We start from the raw sequence: 21,784 nt of genomic DNA, 5'->3' as shown, positions 1-21,784 counted from the left end.
CAAATTATTGATGAAGATGTTGAAGAGTATTGGGCCCAAAACTGAGCCTTGAGGTACTCCACTACATACTTCCTTCCATGAAGATGCAGTTCCATTGAGAACTACATGTTGAGTGCGTTGGTCAGCCAGTTACGAATCCATCTGGTGGTGATGCTGTCCAGTCCACATTCTTCTACTTTATCTAGTAGTAGGTTATGGTCTACCTTATCAAATGCCTTACTGAAGTCTGAACTACATCAATGGCATTCCTCTGGTCCACTAATTTTGTCACTTTGTCAAAGTGTTTTTGTTTATTATTGTCAAGCCTGAAGAGGACTTGACTAAAGCCATTTTGAAGCTTCAATGTTGCCACACTGGAGCTGAGGGATTGGGAGTGGGGGAATAGAGATAGCTGGGGTTTTGTAGCCAAAACAAAATACTTTCTCCTGGGAACCAAGGGTATTCTCACACCTGGTCAGAGAGAGGAAGAGTGATGTTACTAGGCAACTGGATGGTTCCTTGATTGGACCATGTGACTGATTGTTTGGGGAAGGGGAAAAACTTTTACTTTTAATTAGGTGAAAACTGTAGGAACCTTCAGAGTTGGTTTTCACCAGAACTGTGCCAATATGATAGACCCAATAAAACTATTCTTTGAGGAATCTACCTGCCTTGGAGTTTTATTTGCTATGGGTGTATTACTTGGAATCCTGACAATTATTTTATTAAACCGCCAAGAGTCACTTAGGTGAGGTGGGAAGTATAGACATTTAATAAATAAAAATAAAAAGGCTGTTGGCCCTCCAAGCTTTATATGGATATTTTTTTTGGGGGGGGTGTGACTGTCAGAGAAAGTTTAAACTTTATAAACCTATGTACATTCAATGTTTCTCTTATTAGTGAAACATCCAAAGCCATGGTTTTTACTCAGCTGATCCCTTTGGAAGAAAGAACACAAGACCTCGGACCTATTTCCTGATTTACTAATTTTATTGCCTGCTTAATTAACTTCCCGCTCCAAATAAATCTTCTCTTATAAATAATATAAACTAACAACAAAATCATATTGATATAAACAAGAATAAGTTAAAATAAATAAGACAAAAGGATAAAAACGTCAGAACAACGAAACAAATTGAATTTCCTCAGGGGTGCTTAGAAGGCAGAGTGACAATCAGCTTCCACTCCCCCCAAAGCACATTAAAATCACACAGATTTATTCCTTATGAACATTATTACTTAATATTTTGGTTGGTAAAGTGCGTGTTCCTTAGAAATCCAGGAGGAGACTTGAAATTATCTGTATCCCTTCCTACAAAATACGTGACCTACTTGTGATAATAATAAAAGGAAAGAAACAGAAAGAAGCATTTTGGGGGCATTCAGTAATGGCATATGGTGGAGGAATTCTGTATTACAGAACAAAAAAGATGCGACTAGGGAAAAAACATAAATCCAGGTAGGAATTTTAAATCATAATTCTGAGCTACGGCCCAGGACTTCTTCATGGCAGCTCCCTGTATTTGCACAGTCCTTTTTAAAAAAATATAATCCTCCAGATCTTTTCTTCAGATTCAGCACCTGAAGATGCCATTTCCATTTCTATCATTCACTGATAAATGATAAGTGGAATATCATCCTGTGATCCAGGGGTGGGTTGCTACCGGCATTACTACCTTTTTTTTTTGCTCCGCGCATGCGCATTTACACCAAAAAAGACCTGCACATGCGCAGAATGTTAGAAAAAGGGGTGTGTGTGGTTACATTTCTGCAATGGAGATTGTTCTGCGCACGCACAGAACCAAAAATCAAGATGGTGCTGCCGACAATAGAACCAGTTCGGGTGTGTGGGCTACCGAGTTACTACCTACTGAGCTGAACCTGGCCAAACTGGTAGGAACTCACCTCTGTTGTGATCTTTGATTGGCCTTGCAGGGTGATGATCCCTGATAGACTGAGATGATTGGCTGGGAGGAAGATGTCCCAGTTTTCCAAAAGAAAAAAAAAAGGTGCTAGAGGAGCAGCTGATTTGGGCCTTGAGTAATTGCTGTGTAAGAATGAAAGAGGTTCGCAGGGAGGATAGCAATAGCACTTAGATTTAGACAGTGGTGGGATTCAGCCAGTTCGCTCCACTTCAGGAGAATCGGTTGTTAACTTTCTGAGCAATTTGGTAAACTGGTTGTCGGAGGAAATCATTAGGGCAGAGAACCGGTTGTTAAATTATTTGAATCCCACCACTGCTTATATACCGCTTCACAGAGCTTTACAGCCCTCTCTAAGGGGTTTACAGAGTCAGCATATTGCCCCCAACAATTTGGGTCCTCGGGATGTGCAAAAGACACTTATTCTTCCGAGAAAATGTCCACTTCCACACCAAAAAGGGCTCAACTCGATATGTTCATTATTTTTTTAAAAAGTCCATTATTGCTTTTGCACATCTTGAGTCCCCCTCCCCAACTTCATGCACAGTGACACCGTGTAACAATCATGTCATCAAAGAGTTGCGTGGCCACATTCCCATCATTGCCGTAATGCATCAGCACCATCGGCTCATAGGCGGCGGGAACACAACACGGTGCTGGAGTCTCCCCAGAAAGGCTGTGCAATCTGGCCTTGATCTGGGCATGCATGCTGGCTGGTTTGTAGTTGTGCGGGCAGGAACCGTCGCAGAACTTCATAGAGTAGCTTCGTGGGGCCACCACCCAGTCCGACCACCCAATGGCCTCGAAGGAGACCTTAAGGGACCTCAAACAGCACTTCCCATCACCCTTCCTGCATTCTTCCTCATCGAGCTGCCTGGCCTTCCTTACTGTCTTTCGAGATTCAGCCTCTATGGTCAGGGATGGCATCCCTGTCCCTTCCTCCGTGATGCTAGCAGCCAGCCACGCAGCCTTGTCTGACCTAAACTCCAGGCCCAGATTCAGCTTGGGCTCCAAACTTCCTATCCATTCTTCTACAACACCCTTCAGACTGAGGCTTGGTAAAGTTCTTGAAATCTCTTGGGAAGTGAGCAGCTCGGGGGTTACTTTCTCCCTTTTGGACAGTCGGTAGAGATTCACAAGTACTGGCCATGTTACATTGGATGGAGAGTTGCTGGGAGAATCTAGCCATTCTTTGAAGAGAGTCAATTCAGCCCGGAGAATGTTGAGGTTCTGATGAAGTTCTGATGTCCTGGAGAATTCCAGATGCACATGTGTGGCAGCCTGAAGATTTCCAGACGTGGACTCATTCGTGTGCACAACTGTACAGAGAGGAAGACAGATAGAACAGGTTATCTTTAGTTGCTAAGTTACTGTTGGTAACCCAGCCGTGTGGTTCATATAGCAGTGCTTTTCAACCTTGGCAACTTTAAGATGTGTGGACTTCAACTCTCAGAATTCCCCAGCCAGTGAGAGTTGAAGTCAACATGTCTTAAGGTTGCCAAGGTTGAGAAACACTGCCCTAGAGCAAACTACCACCTCAATCACCATTTTATATTGCTATTTTCTGAAATGGATAGACAACCATTTTGGAGCTTAGATTACTTGATCTTCAAATTATATTCTGGCTGCTACATGGTCAAAGCGACTTTCAATTTGTTTTTAGTAAAGTTAAGTGTAATGCACTATATTAAAACAATTAAACTAATTAATTACACTATATTTATTTATTTATTACCAGTGGTGGGATTCAGCCAGTTCGCACCCATTTAGGAGAACCGGTTGTTAACTTTCTAAGCAGTTCGGAGAACCGATTCTTGGAAGAAATCTCATTTTGGTTTTTTCCACTTTACAGGGCTAATCCTGTAAGGAAGACAGGAAGGAAACATTTTTTCTAGCCTAATCTTTATTGACCTGCTTACAGAAACTGCCTCTCCTGTTAACCCTTATTACTTAGTAACAGCTAAGACAAAGCGCCCATCGACATGAGTGACCTTGAGTTGGCCACGGCCACACAGTCACATGACCACCGAGCAGGGGTGAGTTCCAGATCCTGTTGCAATTGGTATGGTGCAATGGGGCCCAGCGTCCATCACACGCGTACTTACTGTCTGCGATGCTCCGCGACGCCTCCATCACGGAGGCATCACGCTCCAGCTGCTCAGCGGAGTGTCACGCAGATGCCCTACGCTACAGTCTGTCACTCCTTTCATTATATCCTTGTGTAATTAATAATCATCCTTTTGGTGGGAAAACAAAAATATAGTTTGATAGCAGAAACTGCAGCGAAGGTTTTTGGGGGGGGAGGGCTACGTGCAGTCCAAGAGATACAAGATCAGCCCCCTACCCTAAAATTAATCCATTTCATTGCTGCAGCCTCCTTAAAGGATGCTTGAGAATCAGGAGTGATGAGAGGTAGATGGGGTAAAAAAATTTTTTCGAGATTTCTCCAGGTTTCCTTCATATTATTTCTAACAAAAATACCTAAATTATGTATTTGCATAGCAGCAATACAATACTATTTTGAACAAGGAAAACAGATCTAAAGGAGACAGAAAAAGAAAGAGCAGTTGCTGTAGTGGTTAAGTGCTGGTCTAGAAACCAGGAGATTGTGAGTTCTATTCCTGTCTTAGGTATCAAAGCCAGTTTTGTGACTTTCAGTCCATCACGCTTTCTCAGCCCAACCCACCTCACAAGGTTGTTGTGAGGAAAATAGAAAAAGAAAAGTGTTGTGTTCACTGTCTTTATAAAAGACAAGAAAGGTGGGATAAAAATGAATTTTAAAATGTAGATTTATTTGCTTAATCGGTAAGCAAATGGAAAGCTTTATTAAGGATAAGGATTATCCTTAATAAGGATTAAGGATTCAAAAAAATAAAATACAATAGATCAACTATAGATTGACACAAAGAATAAATATTTATAGTGTAGTATTTAAATGTATATACTGTCCATCTCACTATGCCAGGTGGCTTCTTCACTAATCTTTTGAATTCTTGGAGAATGCTAATAATGGGAAGGGAATATCAAGCAAAGTTCACGAGTGGCCTCAGAAGCTTTTGAACAACACCCTTCACAAAAGTGGGAAGTATAAATCATACGAGAAATGGAGCTTAGGAGCAAGTCCAAACTTCATATATTATAATGCACTGAAGTAAATGACCAGGGATTGTACTGAATAGCTCCATAAAAATAGAAGCTCAGAGTGCAGTAGCTGTTCAGGAGTCATTGTTTGGTTCACACAGTACTTGAACTGTGGAATTTGCTACTTCCAGATACTCTGGAACATAGAGTGATGGGGCTGGAAAGGAGCTCAGAGATCTTCTAGTCCAACCCCCTGCTCAAGACTTTATACTATTCTGGCCAAATGGTCATTCGGTCTATTCTTGAAAGCCTGCAACTAAATTAAACTAAAAAAGGAGAGCTAGACTAATTTGTGGAAAATGCAAATTGTCAACAGTTATGGATATGCATAATGTCAGCAGTATATTCCTTATATAAGGACGCATAAGAACAACATTCCTATATTATTATATTTCTGCCTTAAGCATCCCAAAGACAACTGGTCTAGAACAAAATGTTAGACTAGAGGAGCCTTTGCTCACATCCAGGATAAATTCTTGATATAGATACAATACAATACAATAGCAGAATTGGAAGGGACCTTGGAGGTCTTCTAGTCCAACCCCCTGCCTAGGCAGGAAACCCTATACCGTTTCAGACAAATGGCTATCCAACGTCTTCTTAAAGACTTCCAGTGTTGGGGCTTTCACAACTTCTGGAGGCAAGCTGTTCCACTGATTAATTGTTCTAACTGTCAGGAAATTTCTCCTTAGTCCCAAGTTGCTTCTCTCCTTGATTAGTTTCCACCCATTGCTTCTTCAGGTGCCTTGGAAAATAGTTTGACTCCCTCTTCTTTGTGGCAAACCTCTGAGATATTGGAACACTGCTATCATGTCTCCCCTGGTCCTTCTTTTCATTAAAATAGACATACCCAGTTCATGCAAGTGTTCCTCAGATCTTGTTGGTCAGCTCACAAGTCACCTTAAACTTTGAGACACTTTTTCAGATGATGCCACTATCTGAGTTGAACTGTAATGGCAACTGTTTGATGCATATATTCTGCTGGGAGAATTGTCCAGCAAGAACATTTTTATTTATTCAGATAACGAACACATTGTTAGGTTATTTTTATCTTGTTGCACTAAATCAATGCTTACAATTGCTGCATTTTTATCATTATTGATTTTCTTGGCTTTATGGTGATAGGCAGGATAGATGAATAAATGAAGGGGGAGGGAGAGAGAGAGAGAGAGACAGACAGACAGACAGACTTTATGACCAGTTTGACACAAGAAATAACAAGACCCAGGCATAAGATAGTATGTCTTTTTATTATCTAAATGTTGGTTTTGGTTTTGGTTGTAAAGCTACCTGCATCATTTCTGCTGGATAAATAAATAAAGTCCTCAAGAGGAACAAGAATCATTGTTAGGCAAACATATTGTATTGTGAGATATCACTATAACTTGAGTCGGGGCAACTCAGAATGCTCACTTTTGAAGCTATATGCCCTCCCAAGCCGAGGTCTGCACACAAAATTTTGGTCTTCCAAAAGGGCTGGAAGTCAAGGCTCTGCCAACAGTACTGGACCGTCTGTGGGGAAATGACATTTTGGAGGTGGCTAATGAGTTAGATAGGGACTTGGTGGCTCAGTGGCTAAGACGCTGAGCTTGTTGATCAGAAGGTCAGGCAGTTCGGGGATTTGAATCTCTAGCGCCGCGTAACGGAGTGAGCTCCCGTTACTTGTCCCAATTTCTGCCAACCAAGCAATTCGAAAGCGTATAAAAACACAAGTAGAAAAATAGGAACCACCTTCGGTGGGAAGGGAACAGCGTTCTGTGAGCCTTTGGCGTTTAATAATGTCGGCCACATGACCATGGAGACGTCTTCAGAAAGCACTGCCTCTTCGGCTTTGAAACGGGGATGAGCACCGCCCCCTAGAGTTGGGAACAACTAGCACATATGTGCGAGGGGAACCTTTACCTTTAATGGATTAGATAAGACCCCCACCCCCTCCTCGTGTGCATTTTGTTCCCTTCTTCTCCATCGTGGTCGATTTTAATTTTTTAAATCTAAATTTAATTTCTCTAATTATTGTTTTAATATTTTATATTGGCTTTTTTTTTTACTGAGGGGTATTGAGTCTTTGGCAAAACGGGCAGCATCTAAGTTTGGTTAAATAAAATAAAATGAAATATTGGGACAAGATTATAGAATCACAGTCTTGAAAGGAGCCATTCGGGACAACTCCATGGTCAGTGTAGGAACCCATATTTCATACCTTACATACAGTAGATGATCACATAATCTTTGCTTCGACATATCCAGTAAAGGATGTCTACCACCTCATAGATTATGTGGTTCGTTCATTGAATTTCAGTTTTTCCTACGTGCAGTTGAAATCTGCCTTATTAAACCTTAAATCCATGCCCTACCCTCTGGTCTGAACAACAATGGAAGACCACACGAAAAGTAATTCAGAGAGATGTTCAACGTGTCTTCATTCATAAAATATAGATGTCTGTATGCGTTTCACCTGTCCTGGCCTCTCGCCTCTGTCTTCCCTTCCTTTGCACAGCTTCAATTTTGACATTTTCTGAAAATCAACATTAAAGCAACCTTTGAGCCTGTGGCGTAGACACACAAAATGTGTGCACCCAGCCCTTACAAGCTCCCTACCAGCTGCTTTCTAAGAACTAATCTATCTGCTCAAGGAAACCTCTGCATTGCAGCAGAAGCTGAGGCCATTCACTGGATTCTCAAGAAAAAGGGAAAGGCATACAAGACATGCCCCCCCCCCCCCCCCGCAATTCATGGAAGACCCTCCTGAAAAAGATGAACACTTACATTCAGGCCGCAAAAGATGAAGAGTGGTGGATGGTGGCAGCTTCATTCGATTCGCTTGGAGTTGTGCTAGCAATTCCTGGTAGTGCAATTGTGCCCTCTGGATCTCCTCTTGATCCACGGGGCCGCGGATGGTTGGAGGCATCTCCAAGCCCAACCTCACCAGGATGCTCTGCTTAACAGCTTCTATCTGGAGCTGGACGTCATGACCCCTGTGTGGCCACGGATCCACCCTGGAAATGAAAAGCAGAAGCACCGTTCCCAGACCGGGCATGAGACTCCTGAAGTAGCATGAGAAGAAGGCTGGCATTGTGCCTATCGCGATGACCACGTCTTGGGGCAATTTCCCTAATCCCATCAATGGAGAAAGGTGCTTTTTGCTATTGCTACTATCACCTGCGCTAACAATGAATGAACTTGACCAGATCTCCCTTTATAAAGATGAACTTCGGCTGACTCACACCGTCAATCTCACCCTGGCGTCAACGCAGGCCGTTCCCTTAGAGAGTGGGGAGGGGAGGGGGGGAAGGCAAAAAAATTCTCCTCCAGGGAAAATTTGACAGTAGCAAACCCTGGGGAATTTACAGTATGGGTTTCCCACTTCACCTTCTCTTCTGTAGTCATGGAGACAAACACATACAACGGCTGTTAGGTGGCTCTGTGGTTTTTGTTTTTTTTTCCCCCCAAACCATCAAGCTGCATTGCTGTCCTCCGTCTCTGGGTGAATTTGGAAGTGTCCACAGACGTCCACATAAGCAAGAGTCCTCGCTTGGGGTTGGGCACCAGCAACACAGTGACCCATTTATTGGAGAATGCTCACCTCAGTGTGCAAACACACAGTTGCTTCATTCTTGAGGTCCAGCCAAGACAGGTGAGGAAGTAAAATGAAAGTAGAGAGGGACATATGGATTTTCCTACAATGATCCCACTCTTTTGTGAAGCTGTTGTAGAACTTTATTCTGTGCCAGTAGCAGGAGAAGGATTAATCTCCTGGCCTCCTATAACCCTAGCTTTGACAGGGGTTGTTATTGGAACACGACTTGGGACATCGACAGGCCTTAATCTGGTTAGCCTTATTATGGAAAAAAGGGCACAGGTAATCCTAAAATTCTTCTGTCAACCTAGCAGTTCGAAAGCACGTAAAAAAATGCAAGTAGAAAAATAGGGACCACCTTTGGTGGGAAGGTAACAGCGTTCCGTGGGCCTTCGGCATTTAATCATGCCGGCCACATGACCACGGAGACGTCTTCGGACAACGCTGGCCCTTCGGCTTAGAAAGGGTGATGAGCATCGCCCCCTAGAGTCGGGAACAACTAGCACATATGTGCGGGGGGAACCTTTACCTTTACCTTTAATCCTCAAAGTATAACTATTTGTTTAGTTGTAGGATCCAATCTTGGTCGGTCACCAAGAGCAGAGGTTTAGTCAGTAGTGGGCTTCAAAAATTTGAGCAACGGTTCTCTGCCTGGTTGCTTGGTGGGCGTGGCCACGATGAGCATTGCCTAGTTCAGTGTTTCCCAAACTTGGCAACTTGAAGATGTCCGGACTTCAACTCCCAGAATTCCCCAGCCAGCATTCGCTGGCTGGGGAATTCTGGGAGTTGAAGTCCGGACATCTTCAAGTTGCCAAGTTTGGGAAACACTGGCCTAGTTGGCCTCCTGCACCACATTGGGGGGGGGGGAATGTTTTTGCCTTCCCCAGGCTCCGAAGGCTTTCTTTGAGCCTCTGGGAGGGCGAAAACTGTTTCCCCCAGGCTCTAGAGGCCCTCCGGAGGCCTTCCGGAATTTCCGGCAGGCCCATTTTTCCCCCTCCCCAAGCCTCTGCACGGGACCTGCACTTACCTGACATCTAAAACAGGCTCATTGGAGACTCCTGGAAGGGGCAGGGTGGGAGGGGAGGGGAAGGGAGGGGCAGGGTGGGAGGGCCGGGCAAAGTGGGAGGGCCATCCAGGGGTGGGATTTAGAGGTTCTCTGAACCCGCCATAACGTTAGCTACGGGTTCTCCCGAACCTGCGCAAACTCATAGTAGCCCACCCCTGGGTTTAGTCTTCTGAGCTTTCTGGAGTCCATCCTGAGGGAAATTCTCTCTCCCCAGAATGTGTCACACATTCACACATCATACATTTTGGTGAGAGAGAAGTTCCCTCAGGATGGGAACCAGCATGAGTCCAAAACCTTGTAAGACTAAACCTCTGGTCCCGGTGACCGACCCAGATTGGATCCTGCAACACTATCCTGGGACACATATATTTGCCTACACTCATTCATTTAGCGACCGTTTCAACTTACAACAGCCCTGAAAAAAAGGGACTTACAACCAATCATTAAGTTTATGATATCCTAGAATCTCCCAAGGTCACATGATAAAACTTGATTGCTTGGCAACCAGCATGTAGGAATCATGTGGTTGCCATTGTGACCTTCCCAGCTGGCTTCTGACAAGCAGATTCAATGGGAGAAGCCAGATTCGCTGGACTAGTGCATGGTTCACTCAACAACTGCAGTGGTTCACTCAACAACCATGGCAAAAGGAGTCTTAAAATCAGGCATGACTCACTTAAACAATTGCCTTGCTTGGCAGTGGAAATTCTTTTCCCATCGGTGGTCCTAAGTTGAGGACTACCTGTGTATCAGAGGTCTGTTTCTAAAGGGTTTTAGAGAAGATTCCAGAAATATAGATTTTGGCCCTGGGGATTGTGGAGCCAACATGCATGGAGAAAATAAATATATTTGATGATCATTCTCTAGGGCAGTGTTTCTCAACCTTGGCAACTTGAAGTCCTGTGGACTTCAACTCCCAGAATCCCCCAGCCAGCATAGCTGGCTGGGGAATTCTGGGAGTTGAAGTCCACAGGACTTCAAATTGTCAAGGTTGAGAAACACTGCTCTAGGGGCCACAAGCTCTGCCAAAGGGTTAGGCTAGAGGCTGGTTGTCAGCTTTCCAAAAAATGCCCTAATTGAACACTGGTCACTGTTGGAAACAGGACTCTGGGAATCAATTTTCCCATTGCTGTGTTTAAAATGACATCACCACCAATGTTGCTTTTTATAGCAGAAATGGAAGAGGGTGGGAGAGAAGACAGCAATATAGAGATAGTTCATCTGAAACACAGTTAGGCTCCTAAATGAGAGAGCAACCTCCCCTGTTCAAGTATAGGATACCTCTAAATCAGAGGTGGTATTCAGCCAGTTCGGATTGGTTCGGGGGAACTCATAGCAGAGATTGCAGATGGGCTCGCCCACCCGTCCCGGCGCTATGCTGTCCTATTTAGCCATATTTTTGAGGCCGGGCTCATGTGTAGAAGGCGTCCATGTGAGCAAAGCGCACGCATGGAAGGTTTGTGCACATAAGGAGCCGAGGTGGCGCAGTGGTTAGGGTGCAGTGGTTAGGGTGCAGTACTGCAGGCCACTTCAGCTGACTGTTATCTGCAGTTCAGCGGTTCTAATCTCACTGGCTCAAGGTTGACTCAGCCTTCCATCCTTCCGAGGTGGGTGAAATGAGGACCCAGACTGTGGGGGCGATATGCTGACTCTGTAAACCGCTTAGAGAGGGCTGAAAGCCCTATGAAGCGGTATATAAGTCTAACTGCTATTGCTATTGCTATGTGAAGCGGGTGTGTGCACACGGGGCAAAACGGTGATAAAAATAAGTGAAACCCACCGCTGCTCTAAATATCAGATGCTGCGGTCTAGAAGAGGTCACGGTTCTAGGTCTCCTGCTTGAGCAGGGGGTTGGAGTGGAACCGCTGTCCTCAACCTTTACAGCTTGGTGTTCTGGTGGCGGGAGAGAGGGGAACTGGCCCGCTGCTTGTGCAAGTTGAGCTGTGAGCATGTGTGCTAGTCAGCCCCTCGCATGGGGAAAGTCAATGGGGAAGCCAGATTCACTTATTTTACTAAGAACTGCGGTGATTCACTTAACAACTCTGTCAAGAAAGATCATAAAACGGGACAAAACTCACTTAAGAACTGTCTTGCTTAGCAGCATAAATTTGGGGCTCAGATTTGTGATCGTAAGTCAAGGACTGCCTGTATCTCCTTTTCATGCAATACAGCATACTGCTTTTCCACTGAAACTATTTATTTTGGAAATACTAGAAATGATCCTTCGTGAACTTCTAAAACAGCCAGATAGGGAACAAAATGAGTTCTGTTTAGAACAGTTTTTCAAAGTTGGCAACTTTTTAAGATGTGCAGACTTCCATTCCCGGAATCCCTCACATCTTAAAATTGCCAAGTTTGAAAACACTGTAGAATATACAGCATATAACTGTGTCTGCCCCTTGTCCGAAAGTACATTACCAAAGTGGGAACAGTCACAATAGGACATAAAACTCATCCCAACCCTAAAAGGAATAATTCTTGTTTCTTCCAGAGGTGATTCATTCATTATTTGTTTTCAATGTTTTCAATTGGTTTAGATTCTTGTATCAAATAAGGTAAGGAATTATTATTTTTTTGCCTTCCGTGGATTGGAGGCAGACGGTGGTGAGGTAAACTTTCCTTCAAAATCAAACCATAAGCCCTTGGTTGTTGAAGAGAATGTTCCCATGTTGGGATCTAAAGGGAGCAGTGATGATTTTACACAAAGTTGCTTTGATCCCACTGTTTGGAAGGTATTTCATTCCATACGGTCACATTTTGTTTTATTGTTGTGCCTCGCTTGTCGACTGCTGAGGTGTTGGAAGGCGGTTGGACCCTTTCAGAAAGAACGTTCTGCAGTCTGAAAGGATTCACCAACGGACCCTATTGGAAGTGACTCAACTGCAGGGGCCTCTGAAACCTCATTAAAACATTTAGATGAAAATCAGACCTGAATATTTTGAAAATCCACTTAACATTCTGAGACATACAGAAGGAAAGAATGCTTCTTCTCTTCTGTCTGCCAAATAGCTGGCATAACACCACAACCAAGTTGGAAGGGACCGTGGAGGTCTTCTAACCCAACCCCGTTCTCCAACAGTAAACCCTATACCAGTGATGGCGAACCTTTTTTGGCTCGCGTGCCAAAAGCGGGGGGAGCACAGGAGGGTCATGCACGGGTGTGCCACACCCATAATGCTATGTGTGTGACCCAGTGTGCATGCACGCACGACCAGCGCTCCCCCCCTTTTGGCACACCTTTTTCACCCTCCCTAGGTTTCAGAGGCTTTCTAGGAGCCTGGGGAAAGGCAAAAACAGCCTCCCCACTCCAAAGGCCCTCTGGAGACTTCAGGAGATTCTCTGAAGCCTCCGGAGGGCGAAAAACGGCCCTACGAACAAAGCAGAAGTCCATTCCTGAACTTCCGGTTTGCCCGTAGGACCTTTTTTTGGGGCTCCGGAGGCTTCAAGGAAGCCTCTGGAGGGTGAAAAACAGCCTCAAAAAAAAAAAAAGTCAGCTAGCCAGTGCGCGCATGCGCGCTGGACCTGACAGGGCAATGCCTCGCATGCCCTAACAAATGGCTCCGTGTGCCACCTGTGCCATAGGTTTGCCATCCATCACGGCCCTATACCATTTCAGGCAAATGATTATCCAATCTCTCCTTAAAAACCTCCAGTATTGTAGGACCCACAATTTCTGGAGGCAAGTTCATTCCACTGATTAATTGTTCTAACTGTCAGGAAATTTCTCCTTAGTTCTAGGTTACTTCACTCCTTAATTAGTTTCCACCCATTGCTTCTCCTCAGGTGCTTTGAAGAATAGCTTGACTCCCCCTTCTTTGTGGCAGCCCCTGAGATATTGGAATGCTGTTATCATGTCTCCCTGAGTCCTTATTTTCATCAGACTAGACCAGTGGTAGTCAACCTGGTCCCTACTGCCCACTAGTGGGCGTTTCAGCTTTCATGGTGGGCAGTAGGGGTTTGCTGTAACTCTGCTTTATAAATTTTATAAAGTAAAGTTACTTCCCTACTTTATAAATCACCATTACTGTGGAACTGGTGGGCGGTTAGAAAATTTTACTACTAACAGAGATACAAAAGTGGGTGGTAGGTATAAAAAGGTTGACTACCCCTGGACTAGACATATCCAGTAGTAGTTCCAAAGCATGCAAATGCAAGCAGATAAATAAGTACCACTTTGGTGGGAAGGTGACAGCCTTCCATGTGCCTAGGCATATAGTCATGGTGGCCACATGACCATGGAAACATCTTCCTACAACGCTGGTTCTCTTGGCTAAGAAATGGAGATGAACACTGCCCTCTAGAGTCAGACACAACTGAAAGGGAAAACCTTTATCATTTTTACTTGGGAATCCATTTGGTTGGAAGATGTTGTTTGTATAGGCAATTTATTTCCTTTTTCTGATGCTCCGTGACCCGTCAAAAGCGCGAATGTCATAAGCGCGCCGACAACACCGCGGCGCTAAAACTGCGATTTCAAAAGCGCGCCGACAACAGCAGCGCGCCGACCGAAGCGCGTTTTCATTTAAGGTAAGATTTACAGTTAGGTTTAGGGTTATGTTTAGGGTTATGTTTAGGGTTAGGTTGAGGGTTAGGTTGAGGGTTACGTTACAGCGCGCTTCTGTTGACGTGCTTTTGTCGGCGCGCTTTAGGGCTAATTAGTCGCTAATTCGTCGTGCGGTTTTGTCACCGCACTTTAGACACCGCGGTTTAGTCAGGCGTGCTTTTGTTGTGCGCGCATTTGTGGTGGAACCCTGATGCTCTTGGTTGCTGTAGTGCATTTGTCCTGAACTGAAAATGTTCTTATTACTCAGCTCTTCTTGTGGGAGGTTTGATTGCTACTTTGGTAGTGAAGCTCTTGGTTAATGTGGATTGTGTAAAGTCCTTGACCTGCAACCTGCCTAACACCTATGACCAGCTACAGGTTCTTAACTTATAACTGGCAGCCCAGCAACTACAGGTCAGCGCCTATTGGCTGAGATGCGCTTGGCTGAAAGTGGGCTTTTTACTGTGTTACCATTGATTGCTCCGCTTGAGATCTCCAGTATAAATAGCTGTCAAGCAGAGTGTGATGCTGAAGTTGTTGTTCTACTGTTAGCTTGCTGTTGTTCTAATAAAAGTTGTTAAAAGTTACCTCAATGTGCTTGAAGCTGCTCTCTCTGTCCTGTCTTCAATTGGTTGCTTTTGGATAGATTTGTGTTTCTATTTTGCCATCATTTCCCCCGCTGATGAGGATATTCAAGAAGAGTATTGTAGGATTCATTTCTCTTCTCTAGTTGTTTTTTTTTCTTTTAATGACACAAAGATGTCATCTACATCCTGGATCCATAGGTTGATTGTCTTCTTGGGAGTGCTATAGTTTCTAGATGCTTCATTACGGCTTCTGAGTGGTGTTGCTCTGATGTTGCTTTGATTTGTTGGCATATTTGTCCATCAAACTGGATGTTGCTCTGATTTGTTGGCATATTTGTCCATCAAACTGAGTTGAGATAGTTGAGGCAAAGGCTGATGAGGCTCCTGATTCTGGGTATTTTGAACATAGGGTGTTTGGTTAGTTTAGGTGTTGCATAGTACTGCTGTTATGGATTATTTGGCTTGTTTTGAATCTATGGAAGCAAAGAGTTTTTGTGGCCTGAAATGAAGTCATAATTTCATCTTCTATTATTAGATCCTTCCGTTTCTGGAAGTACTGTAGCGGGAAGTTGATAAACTATTTGACCTCCTCTAGGACATTGTCCAAGCTTTTGGGGGGCATACAACTTTAGCTGTGTCATATATTGGGATCCCTGGTAAAGATACAATTGGACAAAGAGCTATACTGGACTTGGGTGTGTTTTTCTTTTAAATTGATCAATGCAAGTTGAAAAATCTCTTCACAGCTTGCCTTCTTACTTGTTTTCTTTTAGCATTTTGCGTTTGCTATTGGTGGGCAGGGGGAGGAGAGAGAGACAGACAGACTGACTAACTTGTTACTCTTAATGGACGGGGAAATGGTGGTAAGGCACTACACGATCTTGGTTTCAAGAGGACAGGAAATTCCCACAATCAGAATGTGAGAGTTCCAACCACCGTGCAACCACAATGCTGGAGGAAACAATGCAAAACTGGCTTTGTGACATTTCTTCTATGGCAGACGTTCAGCTGATCATTTGCTGTTCATGTAAGCTTCTGGGTGTGACTGGGGCTTAAAACTATCCTACAATCGAAGTTCCCATTCCTTCCTTTCTCCGAGTGTTCTTTCTAAGTCAGGTTTGTATGTCATCAGAGCCACAAGGTTCTGCAGCTTGCAACAGCAAAACTCTCTTTAGCTTCTCTAAATTGTCATGTGAGGAAGGCCTTTTATAGCCCACCAGACTTTGACTGGAAGAAGAAACTTGATTTCTACATGCTGACATCTCTTTGACACTCTTAAGCAATGGCATTTCACAACAGATGACTCAAATGGTGAAGTTTGTGATGGATGTCACAGGAGCCTTTGGGGAAAAACCTGTCTGTCCCCCGACCCATGAGAACTCCAAACCACAGAGAAATTTCTTAAGGTATTGATGATGTCAGGAGTGAAAGATCAGATCCATATATGAAGATCTAATTAAACTGATGCTACTGCTAACCACAGCTACAGTATACACAGGAATCTTCTCAACTGATGGTTAGTATTGAGCCATGGTGGCACAGTGGTTAGAGTGCAGTACTGCAGGCTACTTCTGCCAACTGCCGGCTGCCTGCAGTTTGGCAGTTTGAAATCTCACCAGGCTCAAGGTTGACTCAGCCTTCCATCCTTCCTTGGTGAGTAAAATGAGGACCCAGATTGTTGGAGATAATAGGCTGACTGTGTAAATTGCTTAGAAAGGGCTGTAAAGCATTGTAAAGCAGTATATAAGTCTAGGTGCTATTGCTAGTACCTGTTTGGAGTTAGATAAGAGTCAATGGAATTCAAGGGAGGCTGGACTTGGTGTCAGGCCTGCAGCCACCTTTTCTTTTGGATCTTTGGCCTGCCATACCTTCTATTATTCTGCTATGTATTTTCTATTGTGGGAAAATGGGAGGGGGGATTGTAAGGAGTCACATACTATGTAGTCACAACAAAGTTGTTTATAGAAAGCCAAGGTCATCCTTTGGCTCTGCACCTGACCGGAATTGGATGGGTGGAACTTCCAGCACGGCAGTGGGAGATTGGACCATGTGATGGACTTGTAGGTGGGAGCAAGATCTTGAACTTTCAACTGGGTGTGGAAAACCAGGAAGCTTTCAGATTAGGGTTTTCCCAGATGTGCCAACATCTTAATAAACTAGAACTTAATAAACTAGAACTTTGAACAATACTTTGCCTTGGACTCTGATTTACTTTTGGATGCTATTTGGAACCCTGACATTTGGTTTGTGCCAGGGGTGGGTTTCAAACAGTATGAACCGGTACGGCCATACCGGGTGGTGAAATTTAGCATGACTTCCCATACCCATTGGTCAGGAGGCCCCGAACCGGAATGCTCCCTCCCCTCATTTGCTCTTTCACTTGCCCCGCCCATCCGCACCATGCTGCAAAAAAGTTCTCAGAAGAAGAAACAGAAGAAGAAAGAATTGGTGAGTGGCTGTGGTGGGGAGGAATGTTGGGGAAGAGGGAAGAAGCACAGAGGCTACTGGAAGAGTGTGTGCGTGTGCACAGGCTGTGGGTTTTAAAAACGTCAGAGTGAATACAGGAAGAGGGAAGAGGCAGAAGGGCTGGAAGATACTATAGGAACACACACTTCCAGCCCCTCTGCCTCTTCCCTCTTCCTGGATTCACTCAGACGTTTTTAAAACTCACAGCCTGTACACAGCACACATATTTCCAGCCCCTCTGCCTCTTCCCTCTTCCTGGATTCACTCAGACATTTTTAAAAGAGTGGAAGAGTGTGTGCATGTGCACAGGCTGTGAGTTTTAAAAATGTCTTGTGTGTGCACAGGCTGTGAGTTTTAAAAATGTCTGAGTGAATCCAGGGAGAGAGAGGAGGCAGAGGGGCTGGAAGAGTGTGTGCTGTGCACAGGCTGTGAGTTTTAAAAACTTGTGTGCACAGGCTGTGCGTTTTAAAAATGTCTGAGTGAATCCAGGAAGAGGGAAGAGGCAGAGGGGCTGGAAGAGTGTGTGCTGTGCACAGGCTGTGAGTTTTTAAAACTTCAAGTGAACCCAGGAAGAGGAAAGAGGCAGAGGGGCTGGAAGTGTGTGTGTAAGGTGGTCAGTAATGTTGAAGACTCGCAAGGACAGGCACATTTCTCCTGTAAATAGCTGTTTCATTGTTTTGTGTACTTATTTTATTTTTAAGTAGTAAGTGCACAAAATAATAAATTTCATTTATTATTCATTTTTTATATCTTCTTTTTGTAGGTCATTCTTTGGGGCAAAGAATCCATTGACATCGACTTGGCCATTCCCACCCAGTCACATGACCACTAAGCTACTCCCACCCAGTCACATGACTGCCAAGCTACTCCCACTTGGACACATGACCACCAAGCCACTCCCACAAAACAGTGCGCACCTACAGAATAGGTTCTAAAAAAATTTGAAACCCACCACTGGTTTCCGCCTATGTAGGGATTTTAAGCTGGTCCCTCTTTTAATTCCACCCCCAGGATCAGCCACTCCTGACTTGGTGTGTGAATTGCTATTTGGCTTTTAGATAGAAATTCATTCCATGCTTATTGAAAAAGAGGAAATTATGTTGCAACCGGTTTATTGTATAAATCGAATTTCCATTTTTCTTTTAAACCACATCTGATTTTTCTTTCCCGGCCGAGGGAGGGAGAGGACATTGCATAAAAATGGTGAAGCTTCCTTCGAGTTCAGGTCAACTCCTCCTGTTTTTATGAGCATGTATTCATGCAGAGTAGATCTCTTAGCAACTATGCAGGCTTCCCAAATATTGAATAGTGATTTTTCTGCTATTGTCTACACTACAGCAGTGTTTTTCAGCCTCAGAAACTTTAAGATGTATGGACTGGCTCCAGGGGTGGGTTCCGGCTGCTGCCACTGCCAGTTCACTCAGATATGCAGCATGGGTGCGCAGTACTGAAAGAACCTGCTTCTGAGCATGCGCAGAAGCAAAAAGCAAGATGGCGGTGCCTACAGCCCCACCAATAGGACCGGTTCAGGGCCGTGGCAGGCCAAGTTACTACCTACTTGGCCGAACCGGTTCAAACTGGTAGGAACCTACCTCTGACTGGCTCCCAGAATTCCTCAGCACAGTTGGTCTGGGAATTCTGGGAGTTAAAGTTCATGCATCATAAAGTTGCTGAAGTTGAGAACTGTTATGGAGGAATGGATTATGAAAATGTCAGAATTTTCAGAAATGGTGAAACTAAGGTGACCAGATTTTCAGATTGGTAAAGAGGGACACCATTGACCGGGCCGGGGGGGGGGGGGCCTTGATTAAAAATTTTATATTTTGTCAAACATGACCCCAGGACACTGAAACCATCATAAATACGAATCTGTTGCCAAACATCAAAATTTTGATCACGTGACCATGAGGATGCTGCAACAGTCGCTAAGTGTGAAAATGGTCATCAGACACTTTTTTCAATGCCATTGTAACTTTGGCCACTAAATGAACTGTTTGAAAGTTAAGGCTAGCTTGCATTATAATGCCTTATGCTAGCTTACATTTTCAAGAGAGAGAAGCTAAACTCCTTGTTAGAATTGAAATAGAAATGAATAGAGTAGAGTAAAATAGAATAGAATAGTTTATTAGCCAAGTGTGATTGGACACACAAGGAATTTGTCTTTGGTGAATATGCTCTCAGTATACATAAAGAAAAATAAAATAGTAAGATAATGGGATCCTTGCTGCACCAAGCCTTCACTAATCCTCTCACTTTCATCAAAAACAGTAAAAATCAATCATGCTTTTTTATTTCTATTTATTATTTTGCTATGGCCACATATGAATATATATGCACATTCCAAACAGATTTTCTTACTAAACAGCCACCATTCTCATCCATAGGCTACTAAATGCCTCACCAACCTTTTCTGTATTCTTTCATTTCCTTCCATCCATTTTATTTATTTAACACAGAGTAGATTAGGCTATCAGCCTTAGTCATTCTTCTAACATGACAACAATTCTTACCAACAAGGACGGTATTGGCACATTTTAGCTAATGCAACCTAAACATAACCAAAGCCTATTTCACTTCAAGTATGCTAACTTTATTCTATGCCTTCCCACGCATTACATGGCTTGAACGTTCGCGGATCGCCACCAAATTGCACAGGTGGTTGTTCTACCAGATGGACATCCTTACTTTTTCTCGAAAACAGGAGAGAGGCTGCCTTTCCTAGTCTAGCCCCGTAACAACAACCCTACGAGGTAGGCTGGGTTAAAAAAAAAAGCGAGTGTCGGGGAATTCTGCGACTGCATCACCTCTTCGCTGCTCTCGATTCCCAGGGAGCTCCCTTTCCTCTCACCGAGCAGCCCGTTCTCGGCTCCGCTCTAGGCACCGGCCGCTGCACCGCCGTCCTCCCCTCCATCATTCCCCCTCCTCCCAGAGCACCACCGGAAACATGCCAACCTCAATACGGATGCAAAGGCGTCACATCGCCGCTACCCATGTTCACGAGGCGCCGGGCATTGCAGGGCGCAGAGGAACCCAGCAGACAGACGGGAGACTGGGGGAGGGGGGAAGGAAGAGATCCTGTCCAGGGTAAAAAGAGGGAAAAGCGGAGAGCCTACCCTGGACGGGATCTCTTCCTCCCCCTCACCCCCGGTCTCCCGTCTGTCTGCTGGGTTCCTCTGTGCCCTGCGATGCCCGTCTGGGTTGGCTTCCTTGGATACTCAGCCTCCACCCCCACCCCCACCTTCCCTCCGACCAACTGTCAGTTTATTCTTCGCTACAAACAAAACACCCCCCCTTTCCCGGAATACGGAAAAATTGCTTTGGGGAAGTGGGATGCGTGCTGGGAGGAATCTCTCTTCTCCCTGCACGCACCCCACGGTGCCTGCATCAGAGCTCGGGCAGGATTCAGGTGAAGGAAAGGACTTTTCTTTTGCCGGCATCAGAGCTCGGGCGAGCAAAAGCAAGTATTTTAATCAGTGGGCTGCGCGCAGGGACGAATATATCCCCTCCTCCCTGCATGCATCCACTGATTAAAATGCTTCCTCTGGCCCGCCTGATCTCTGCTGCGGGCGAAAGGGAGCTGGGAGGACAGGAGATTCCTCCCTGCACGTGCATCAGAGCTCGGGCGACCCCTTTTCTTCCTACCTCCTTCCCTCTTTTCTCCCTCCCTTCTTCTTTTTCTTCCTTTCTTTTTCCATCTTCCTCCTTCTCCTTCCATTCTTTCTCCTTCCTTCCATCTTCTCCCCTTCCATCTTCTCCCCCCCCTCCCTTCTTCTTTTCCTTCCTCCCTCCCTCCTTCCTTCCTCTCCTTCCCACTCCTTGCAACTGCAATCGGAACCGCAGACAGGGAAGAAGAAGAAGAGGAGGAAGCGGTGGCCGAGCCGAATCCTTTTGAGAGGGGACGGGCGCGACCTGGGAGACACAGGGAAACTCCGCAAAGGGGGAGAAGGAGAGGAGGGCCGTCTCCTCCCCCCAGCGCCTCCCGAATCCCACCGGTACCGTTACTCACCAGTTAAGCTGCAGCAAGCAAAAGACGAAATGAAATGGAGACTCGCGCGGTAAGCTAAGCGGACTCCAGCCAATCAGTGAGCTGGCTGGGATGGAAAACTGCGTGCTTAAAGTTTTCCATCCCAGCCAGCTCACTGATTGGCTGGAGTCCAGGCCAATCAGTGAGCGGCAGGCTAGGCTGGCTTAGATTTTTAGTGTAGATAGAATAGATGGGGGAACGGAATGAGCGAGCTAGCGGCAGCTGATGATGGGCGGGGGAGCCAGCGAGCGCCAAAATAAAGCGGGGGTTTTTGAGAAGCGGGCGGGATGCGGGAAAAATGATGAAAATGCATGCCTGTCCCACCAAATGCGGGACGTCTGGTCACCCTAGGTGAAACTGACCTGTTTGGTCACAGAACAAAAAAACAACAACAACAAAAGCTTTTTTGAAAAGCTGGAAACCTTACATGAACTTTTTGCTGAAAAGAAGAAAAAAAGTGAATAGATGATTTATGAATC

The 21,784-nt window shown here is 44.9% G+C and overlaps 1 protein-coding gene across 1 annotated transcript; it reads right to left on the bottom strand.

Moving 5' to 3' along the window:
- Positions 1-979: 979 nt before the first annotated feature.
- On the bottom strand, positions 980-8,207 carry GDF15 (growth differentiation factor 15). Its single transcript, XM_014070256.2, has 2 exons — positions 7,809-8,207; positions 980-3,220 (listed from the first exon to the last, which is right to left on the bottom strand). The coding sequence occupies exons 1-2, from the start codon at positions 8,161-8,163 to the stop codon at positions 2,439-2,441; spliced, it is 1,137 nt and encodes a 378-aa protein (XP_013925731.2). The 5' UTR covers positions 8,164-8,207; the 3' UTR covers positions 980-2,438.
- Between the last annotated feature and the right edge of the window lie 13,577 nt (positions 8,208-21,784).

This window comes from Thamnophis sirtalis, unplaced genomic scaffold (assembly GCF_051295495.1).
Source record: "Thamnophis sirtalis isolate CommonGarterSnake01/CBP01778 unplaced genomic scaffold, rThaSir2_p1.2 scaffold_1, whole genome shotgun sequence".
Lineage (NCBI taxonomy): Eukaryota > Metazoa > Chordata > Lepidosauria > Squamata > Natricidae > Thamnophis > Thamnophis sirtalis.
The sequence above is the reverse complement of the archived record's forward strand: the minus strand, read 5'-3'. Positions and strand labels throughout refer to the sequence as shown.